Source organism: Haliotis asinina, chromosome 12 (genome assembly GCF_037392515.1).
Source record: "Haliotis asinina isolate JCU_RB_2024 chromosome 12, JCU_Hal_asi_v2, whole genome shotgun sequence".
Lineage (NCBI taxonomy): Eukaryota > Metazoa > Mollusca > Gastropoda > Lepetellida > Haliotidae > Haliotis > Haliotis asinina.
In genome coordinates, this window is record NC_090291.1 from 48433194 (window position 1) to 48444038 (window position 10845).

The 10845-nt window shown below is 41.7% G+C and overlaps 1 protein-coding gene across 2 annotated transcripts; it reads left to right on the forward strand.

The window, feature by feature from the left end:
* Positions 1–777: 777 nt before the first annotated feature.
* LOC137258347 (uncharacterized) lies at positions 778–10565 on the forward strand. 2 transcript variants are annotated; one of them, XM_067795997.1, is made up of 5 exons: positions 809–988; positions 5487–5630; positions 7794–7973; positions 9390–9482; positions 9949–10565. In XM_067795997.1, exons 1-5 carry the CDS (start codon positions 956–958, stop codon positions 10108–10110), a joined length of 612 nt encoding a protein of 203 aa, XP_067652098.1. In that variant the 5' UTR covers positions 809–955; the 3' UTR covers positions 10111–10565. The 2 variants fall into 2 exon arrangements, with proteins under 2 accessions (XP_067652099.1, XP_067652098.1); XM_067795998.1 differs by lacking the exon at positions 5487–5630 and having other exon boundaries at positions 778–988.
* The last annotated feature ends 280 nt before the right edge of the window (positions 10566–10845 follow it).

Consider the following 10845-nt stretch of genomic DNA (forward strand, 5'->3'; position numbering starts at 1 on the left):
GATTAGATCAGTGAAGCACTGGTGATATACAGATTAACCATGGGTACATCAATGAAGCAATGGTTATGTACAGATTAACTCTGAGTACATCAGTGAAGCACTGGTGATATACAGATTAATCCTGAGAAGATCAGTGAAGCACTGTAGATGTACAGACTAACCCTGAGTAGACCCGTGAAACACTATAGACGTACAGACTAACCCTGATTAGATCAGTGAAACGCTGTATACGTACAGACTAACTCTGGATATGTAAATGGAACACTTTAGACGTGCAGATTAACCCGGAGTAGATCGGTGGAACACTGTAGGTGGACAGAATAACAGTTGATCAATGGAACAATGTAGACGTGCAGGCTAACTCTGAGTAGATCAGTAGAAGACTGTAGATGTACAGACTAACCCAAAGTAGACCAGTGGAACACTATAGATGTTCAGACTAACCCTGATTGGATCAGTGAAACGCTGTAGACGTACAGAGTAACTCTGGGTAGATCAGTGAAACACTGTAGATGTGAAAACTAACCCCGAGCAGATCCTTGGAACACTGTAGATGTAAGACTAACCCTGATGGGAACAGTGACAGTGGACCAATATAGGTGTGCAGACTAACCATATGAAGATCAGTGAAATACTGTAGGCGTACAAATTAACCTTGAGAAGATCAGTGGACCTACATATACAGACTAAAGCTGTGTACACCAGTAGAGTACTGCAAATGTATATCCTCCCTCTCCCCCACCCTGACGGTAATTTCAGCTGAAACTACAGTCAATAGACTCCACGTGTGCTCCAGCCGAGTCAACAGAAACGGGGTTGGACCAGATGTTGTGCGGACTGGCAAGCTCCATGTTTATATATCGCTGGTAGTGTGGACTAGTTTTCAAAACGGGATAATTTTGAAACCCTTGGTCGCTGCTCTTACAATGACATATCGTAACCTGAATCTTTCACAATGGATACTTTCTTGGACACAACGCCCCAAAGCGTAAGTATATGCATGTATGTTGAAAGACCTCAGTCGTCCTCAGACAAGACAAATGGTCATTCGTGCTGTTATAGTGTCTACTTCAGGACAGTCATGTCCAAATATTTCTACAGACCAAAAACTATGTAGCCAGGCTATATGATATTTAGTTATTATTATTCAATCTGCTATCTTGATCTTTATCACTACCGCAGAGTACATTGTTTTGTCAGTTACCTTGTTCCTCTTTGTCACTTCCATTAATTACTGTATATGACATTTATGACCTTCATTGGTCATTCCCCTTGGCTGTGTCTGTCATCACATCAACTGTAGAAGAGAGTGCTATTGTTTCCTATCTGTCCATTGTTGAATCTTTGTCTGTCTACTGTTGCTAAAACCTATATGTATGTATGCTCAAATCTATACTGAACGTGAGATGTAGAAACCGGCATTCCGACTGTCTTTGTAGGGACGACCGCGAGCAGGATTATGCCGCTCGCAGGAAAGGCCCTGCGGTTGAGGTGGAAGTCCGCTCACCTCATTCATGTATACTTATTTGTCATGTCTTGTGAAACGAACTGAAGAAGTTTGAACTACGAAACTATGCCTTCGTCTTCATCAACGTATTCATTTGTCTTCGTCAACGTAATGTTCATTGAAATCACGAGGTAATTCTCCAGTCATCCTATCCATGAGCCGATCCCCAGTCGACGCACCAACCATATAATGAACGCGTTGACAACTGGTGTTTGAATCCGGTTGGAGTAACGTTTAGCTTACTCCCGATCTTGAAACCTCTCTATGTGCCTACCAGTAACAAGTTCTACGTCAAAATGAAGAGATTTCAAGCGCCTTGATCAACACGGATCATCACAGTTGCCATCTTGAATGGAGATCATACAGCAACTACCTAATGGACAGCCTACAAGTTAAGGAGGAAGCGAGATACTACAGACCAAGCAAGTAGGTACGTCTCTCCCACAGAGATCTTATCACAGTCATCAACATGGATATCGTGTATTCATACAGACGCCACCTTACGGACATCTCCAAGATGGACATTGTGTACAAGACAGCTCATTAGGACTTAGTTATCTCTGTGTACGTAAATGTACTGAGTGCAGGATATACAATGTGTTATTGTTGACAAGTGCAACAAGGTGTGTTTGATCATAGACCAGTACATTACTACCTTCGTATATTTATACCATATTGTATTTCGTGCATGTGAACACTGATTACTTATATAGATATAGCATGAAATCAGACTGGGAATATTCTTTTGTCCAGATACCCATAACCACATTTTTATAATGTGTCAATATTAAGATATTAACAGCAAAGCAATATTCAGCATTTTAGAATTTTGAAGTCAGAATAGAGTTTTTATTAATACTTCTTTTCTGGGCATAGCACCCACAATATATGGGCAAGCTCTGTCAACGACGCAGGAATAGCCCCCATTGTAGGAGTATTTATTTCATTATTGGGCATAACACCCGCACTATATGGGCAAGCTCCGTCACAGACACGGGAAGAGCACCCATCATATTTAAAAGGGCAACAGTACCCACAAGTACCGTCTGAGTCACGAGGTAAAGTTAGACTCCTGGTTTCAAGTTTCTTTATGTGAAATATTTGCTGAGATGTTAATGTATATTTTTATGACATTAATCATTATCACTATGTGGCACTGAGCCTCACCACAAAGCCAAACTCCTGATTTGAAGATACTTTCTCTGAAATAATCTGTCCGAAGTAGCCAATACCTGAAAGTGAAATGTACATTGCAACGATCCTTTGATTATTTTCCTGATGTCAGATTGACAAGATGATCATTCTCTTAACGTCACTACATAGATATATTTGCTGCACGGCATGTCAACGACATGAAGAATTGCTTTACTGTGAATGTGTACTGATTCGCACTGTTGGTATTTACACAACTTCACTCCTATCAGTTTGGACTCAATGTATTTAAGCTTTGGGTCCAAACTTTACGGAACAGGGGGAAGTTGTTATAGTATCTACTTCAGGACAGTCATGTCCAAATATTTCTACAGACCAAAACCTATGTAGGCAGGCTATATGATATTTAGTTATTATTATTCGACTGCCACCAGGACTAAGCCGCTCGCAGGAAAGGCCCTGCGGTTGAGCTGGAAGTCCGCTCATCTCATTCATGTATACTTGTTTGTCACGTCTTGTGAAACCAACTAAAGAAGTTTGAACTACTAAACTATGCCTTCGTCTTCACCAACGTATTCATTTGTCTTCGTCAACGTAGTGTTCATCGAAATCATGACCTGACGACCAGACGGAGGGGAAGAGCTGTTAGTTTTACTCAGTACTCACCACGAGGAGAATGTTTTTCGCGAGTGCACCCTACTGTTATGGGATATGTATTACTGAAACATTTTACCAATAGCATGTAGATATGGTGAACATGATCTACCCCAGACTAAAGTGTGTGAGTTGAAGTTAACCCCCCATCGAACTTGACATATTCAGTTACATTACATAAGATAAGTTTCATATTGAAATGATAACATTTCAATGTAGGTGCCCTTGAAATAATTCATTAAACAAAACACACATTACGTATAAATTGTCAGTGAATAGTTTTATTGAGCACCTGTCAATAATGAGTCCTGCGATGTGTGTACCAGATGTGTTCAGGTAATCTAGCCTTCAAACATTTATTGATATGTTTGATCCAAAATATTTATTGCACCACACATGCTTGATGAGTAACCCGCGTGTGACAGCTTGGCTCTTGAGAGTTTCAAGGACGTTACTCCTGCACCACAGTGGAGCACACATGATGCATGTCGTCTCACCTTAGGCAAATGACGGTGTTCAAACCTGCCTCTGTTCACACAGCAGAAGATGGGTACCCGGTGAAATAAGTCGTGAGACTGTTATCCCTCTAACAGGCAGCTTGGGTTATACGTATAATGATCTGGTTTAAGGTGAAATATCTAGTCTGGAATCGGGGTGCTATAAATATTGCCTTTATCCGACTGAATGACAGGAGTATGAGTGAGTGAATGAGTTGAGTTTTACGCCACACCCAGCAATAGTCCAGCTATATGGCGGCGGTCTGTAAATAATTGAGTCTAGAACAGACAATCCAGTGATCAACAACATGAGCATGACTGGAGTATAAAGAGATATGTGAGTGAGCGAGTGAGCGAGTGAGTGAGTGACAGTCCATCTAGCAGTAATTCGATCATATCACGGCGTGATGTTGGATGAAAGTTAAAACGGGTCTTAAAGGTACTATAATAATTTTGGATTCAAATCAGGGACTTTTGGAATCTCTGCTCATATTTGTTAAGTTTTAGGCAACTGTGTCTCATATACAACACCCACAATCCAATCAACTTTCTTCTCAAGATAGGTCCGAATGTCTTCTCAGACACATTGCTGACAGTTTTGAAGAAACACTGCCTCAAACTGTCCAGCATCACATTTGGATTCTTTTCTGCAGTATAACCAATTTGTTAAGCATTGCAACCTTAAAAACTTTGCTAATGAGAAATCCCAAGGAAGAATAAACGCCTTCAGCTTGAACATTGTGAAACCCGTGAAGACTTGGGATAAACTTGGTCTGTAGTAATCCATCAATGTCGTAAGAGGCGACAAACGTGATGACGTGGTCAGATTTGCTGACCTGACTGACGTATGGCATCGTATCCACTTGTGTAGAACGATAACGTTGTTGACCACTCGGTTGTCTGATCCAGACCGCGGCCATACAGCTGGAATATTGCTGCTTGCGGTGTAAAACTAAACTCATTCATCGCCCATGAGTCCACTAAATTCTCTAAAATGAGTTCGGGGTTTTTCGGTGAATATTACCTGAATAATCTCATCTCCATGTAATCTATCATTTTCATTCTTTCGCCTCAATAGATTTTGGGTAGTGGAGATGACTGATAAGAGTTTCCAAAATAAAAGATGTTTCATAAAAAATAATGTTTATTCAGACAATATTTCAAACAATGCATACGTCCTTATAGTGAGTGAGTGAATTTAGTTTGACCCCGCACTCAGAAACATTCCAACTATATGGCAGCGGTCTGTAAATAATCGAGTCTGGACCAGACAATCCAGTGATCAACAACATGAGCATCGATCTGCGCAGTTGGGAACCGATGACATGTGTCCACCAAGTCAGCGAACCTGAGCGCCCGATCCCGTTAGTCGCCTCTTACGACAAGCACAGTCAACGTTTATGGCAAACATGGGTTGCTGAAGGCCTATTCTACCCCAGGAGCATAACGGGTCCATATGCCCTTAAAAGCGAGAACCTGTATGTTTAGTGATTAGGGGACTTGTTGACAGAGGTCATGGAGACATGGTCCCATTGTATATGCTTTGATGCCAAAATACATCTGTTTTCATTAGAATATGAGACGTCTACTATATTTATCTATCAAAGACGTTCATACTACTGCATCTGCCTATTTACACCACTGACCATTCACAACTGTCAAACGTCCTATTGCAGAGAAGCCACAACATAATCTGTGACCAGAAAAGGAGAAGAAGTATCGACATCCCCGATAGAGAGATTTACCACGTGAACTGTGGCATATATATTGATATCACTTACTGCAAGAGCATACATGGCATGCTCAATGCTGCGATAACGGTACACCCACTACCCTGTTCTTACTCCGGTCCACTGGTCCGGCCCAAACCAACTATCAAAATGTCCCCAGCTGCCTTTAGGAGACCATTTATCCAAGGATTTCTACTCCTTTTCAACGGTTTCGACCCCAAACCTGACCATTTCACTATTCTCGACTCCAATGCCCCAACCCTGACTCCTGCCTCTATCCACAACCCTTGTCCCTGACCCATGTCTCTGTTGAAGTCTCCAATGCCTATTTCCGACTCCATTGCCCCAAGTCTGACCCAAACCTCTATTTCCCAGTGGTCCAACCCTGACCCGAGGTCGCAGCCCTTTCTCTGACGCCATCTGGAATGGCCCCTTGGTCAAAAGTAGTAAGTTTCTTCAGACACTTAGATATTGTTTTGAAAGTTTAATACAGTCTGAAATCCCATTAGTTATTTAAATTTCAACATGTCCTGGTTTCATGGGTAGACATTGTTTGCCATTAATTATTGGTTGGCAACAAGTCACCAGTCATGATATCCATTAGGTGCTTGCTATGACACAGTAAGAGAGATATATTTCGGAGATACTTCCTCCCAGGCCCAAGATACAACAGGTAGTAACCTATACATGTGTATTTACAGGATACAGAGTGTCACAGTCAAAATTTAGTTGATACAGCCAGGGTTTAACAGGGTTTGCTATTAGCTTTATACATTTAAGCCACATTTCTTCTTCATGTTGATCAGAAGCAGATGGCACAGTTACTGCATAGGATTACAATAACATAATGGCCCTATACGCTCCCTAAAAGGAGTACGAAGAATTATGCGGAAGGCTTGGAATGCATCGTACTGGATCACCACTACCTAACATTCCATGGCATTCTCTTTGGAGCCAAATTGTGATCACTAGGGCGATATTGGAATTGATATCAGACAGCTTCTTCCAGTTTGAAATAGGACGGTATCATTTCGTAAATACCTCCAATGTAAGACATCCAGACTGATCACACTAACATACGATCCAGCAACACATAAAAACGTCATTCATAAATCCCCCACCTGTTACCGTCCCCAGCTGTGAGGCATACTGGCTCAGTCCAACAGCTTAGTTGATCGAATCCCAAATATCATGTCGTGAATCTCTTCATTGTGATCATGCCTGGCTGCACTGACTGAGCGTAGTAGAGCGTGGCAGACAGTATTAGACCTGAGGTAAACATACTTAAATGCGTTCAAAAGTTGTTCATCTTAGACCAACGTGCTCCTGACCGTACTTTGAACGTCAGCAAACCCATTTGGCCACGTTTAGACCAAAAACGTTTCAACATGTTCAGAATATCTCTACGGTTAGCTTGAATGCCAATACACTGCTTTCAGCAACCCATGCTTGCCATAATAGGTGACTATGCTTGTCGTAAGAGGCGACTAACGGGATCGGGTGTCCAGGCTCTCTGACTTGGTTGACACATGTCATTGGTGCCCAATTGCGCAGATCGATGCTCATGTTGTTGATCACTGGATTGTCTGGTCCAGACTCGATTATTTACTGGCCACCGCCATATAGGTGGAATAGTGCTGAGTGCGGCGTAAAACCCAACTCACTCACTCACTCACTCACTCAATACACTACTGTTACCGTAGCGGAACGTGGCTGACCCTTGTTTTCCCTAGTAGACCGTAGCTAACCGTCCTGCACCTTTGTGTTGACCTTAGTACACCAAAACCTGACACTACGGTTTACTGCTACTTAGATTCTATTTCACCCAACTTCAGTCTACTATGCCATATGAGTTACGGTCAACAACGTTAATTACCATCAAAACAATGATATGAATGCAGTCCATGACAAGACACCGGATTCAGGGTGTCAACCACAAATGATAGAAACACAAGTGGAAGACTGAATCCTGTATGTCTCACAGCTGAGGATATGAGGTGACCGTTTCCGGCGTGTGACACATGACAACAGACTATTTTTCAAGCAACATGTCTTCACGCTGCACAGGTGCCCACATCTGGCATATTACATATCAATACCGTGATAGTACTAAATATAAAAGGTACATACTTAAGTCAACGATACACCCAACCGAATTTCGTTAGTTGCCCTCTTCCTTGTTATTTTCCTTGCCCTCTTCTGACAAGAATGCCGGTTCCAAATATAATTCTAAAGTTACCTATGTTTTTGCAGGTTGTTTCTCTGATTGGCTGGGCGTCTTCGCTCAGTGACGTCATCTCTCGAGACAGTGGTTCTGGACATACATTCTATGAATTTGTGTCAGGTTCTGTCTTCTTCACAGGGGTCGTCAGCTACTTCTTCTATTCCGTCGTTATTCACAAAAATCTAAGATTCAACTTTGATCCTCTTAAGGTATGTGAAAACGCTGAATCAGCAATCCCTTTCAATAACTTGCTATGTGACCTGACCAAGGTGGACTGGTCATAAGATGTAAAATATTGTTCTGGTGGGGAATTTCTAACGGTTGGAACCCATTAATTCGTGGGTTTCGTTTTAGAGATACACATGAGATACACATGAGCATAAATCATGCACCGCCCCCTCTTCTACTTGTTGTAGTAAACTACTTGGCAAAGGAAAGTCATTGTTTTTAAAGACATTGTATATAAGACAAAAACGCCGATACATGGGTGAACCCAAACAGAAAACATTCGCCTAAACACAACATGGTTCTGATAACAATGTTTCTGTGCATAAAAAACACCACGAATATGCGATATTTACGTTCAACGAGACAGGAATATTCGTATGTTCAATATGGGGCTTTCACAACGTCAGCTGGCAAGAACCTTCGACGGTAGCATGGCCACCATCAGCATTGATCACCCACTACCAGCAAATAGAAGTGTTGATACCTTTCGTGGTGCCCTCTGTTCGAACATCACCTGCATCCATAATCCTCATACTAGAAATCAAGTACTGAATTCTCACAATCTGACCTCTGTTATTCCTCATGGAAAAGCTGCGTCATTTCCTGCAGATTTTGTAACAGGGGAATCTGCAGCTCCAGCTTGGCGTCCAAGACAGCCCCAGCTGTGTTCCTTGGGGTTGATATCGGGGTTACTAGCGGGCATTAACGTTATTCTGCAAATGAGCGATGACAGCGATAAGCGGTAATGTCAAGCCTTGTCAACCAGGAGTATTGAACCGCTGACAAAGGTTGTGGTTGTCCAAATGAGGCACGACGGTGGTATCCTGTAGATAACCATGATGACATTGAACGTGCAGTCATACAACGTGCAACCCCACGTCGTCACTGAGCCACAAACAACGGTACCCTGTGTACAACGGTCACATTGAATTTGCAGTCATACAAAGTGCAGCTCCACATCGTCAATGGCACAGTCAGGGGCTCACCTGCAGGTATCCTCTGGTGACACTTCGCTACGTGACCAGGACAATAGGAATCTGTCCTTTGCTCCTTGGGTCTATTCCCAAGCTTAACATACTATTTGCCCACCTTCCAGATGGCGTAGTGTACTCATACCAGATAGTAATATAATATATATACTATTTGATATCAGCTGTTTCGGAAATACTGACTGCATCCTGCACCGCTTTCTAATGATTAATGCTATGTGATATTAATTATGACAAGGCAGTTCCGCCAGTCAAGAAAATGATCCAAATGTGTCAAAATATATACAATTATATTTTCATGATTTTTTTTATTGTATGGTTTGTTACTTCACACTGATAAGGGTGTTTGAGGTTTACAATCTTGTAACTTCTTACTATGTATATTTCAGCAGTGTGTGTTTGTTTCAGGACATGATATGGTACTCTGTGTGGTCTGTTTTATACTTCATTGCGTCAGTCATGGTGATAAACGACAGGTGTGGTCAATGTCTGTCTGTTGCGGTATGTTCATATTATTTTATAGCTCGATTTACGACGTGTCAACAATTTCCCATTGGAAATAAGCATCAACTTATCGTAAAGTGGTTGAAACCACTGTTCGCAAAAGTGAATCTGAGGACGTTTGGGCACGTCTATGGTTCGACTCATCAACGCGCCATCTTTACAACTATGCCATTAACCTGGCAACCTATTGGAGCGATTTTCAACAACAAGTCTTAGAGATGGCAAAACTGTAGGCATGATCAGCTTCTATATGGTTTCAATTGCGTCGTTTCGGCATAGCTTCAAAACGGTATAAGAAGCCATACCGAAACGTCGCTATTGTGAAAATAAAGAAGTTGATCATCCATAAAGTCTGATACCTCTATCCTACAACATCTAAAACGCCACTCAAACAAACCATACATGCATTAGCTTTTTATCATTTATGTGCTACTGGTGCTATAGCGGTGTGGTTGTTTTTCAGGTATGTGGTTACGTGGCCGGTATACTTTGCATAGCAAAGATCATCTGGTCTTACAAGGCTTGGCACTATGACCGTCCTGGCGGATATCCATACCCGGATATCAGTGCAAACCAGCTCCACGCTCAGCAGCAACACATACACGGAGCCTCAGTATTACTGTGATCTTCAAATGTTTGAAGATCATCACAGCCCCTTAATTATACCCATATACGGAATGGAGTGATTGAATGGCGAAGAGATATAAAGTGTACAGGAACGCCGTGGCGATTCTGAATATCTTACTTCCTCTAGAATCTCTTTTCTCAACTACGGTGAACGTTTTAAACATTTGGAATATCTTACTTCCTCTAGAATCTCTTTTCTCAGCTACGGTGGGTTTTGCAGGTTCAAATTAAGAGCATTAATACTGTTTTATAAAATAATAGTAATGCTACAATGAACGCAGTGGGACACACAATTTCCTTTTTAAAAAAGGCTAATAACTCTTGCATGCATACAGCAATACAATGTTTGACTCGTTTTGGTTTCCATTTTTTTAAACAAACATTTTCAGTGGAAGTAAAGTATTGTGGTGAGTTCAGTAACTGGCTTATGAAATAAAAAAAATATGCAAATGATATTCTTCAATGTCTGTTGTGTTGTTATGTCTATGAAATCCTGGGCGACATCATCGTCCCATAATGGTTGGTTGGTTGGTTGGCTGGTTGTATAACGCAGTCCTCAGCAATATTCCAGCTAGATGGCGGCGGTCTGTAAATAATCGAGTCTGTACCAGACAATCCAGTGATCAACAATATGAGCACTGAGCTACGATTACATGTGTCAACCAAGTTAGAGGACCTGACCACCCGATCCCTATAGTCGCCTGTTTGGACATGGATTATTGAAGACCAGTTT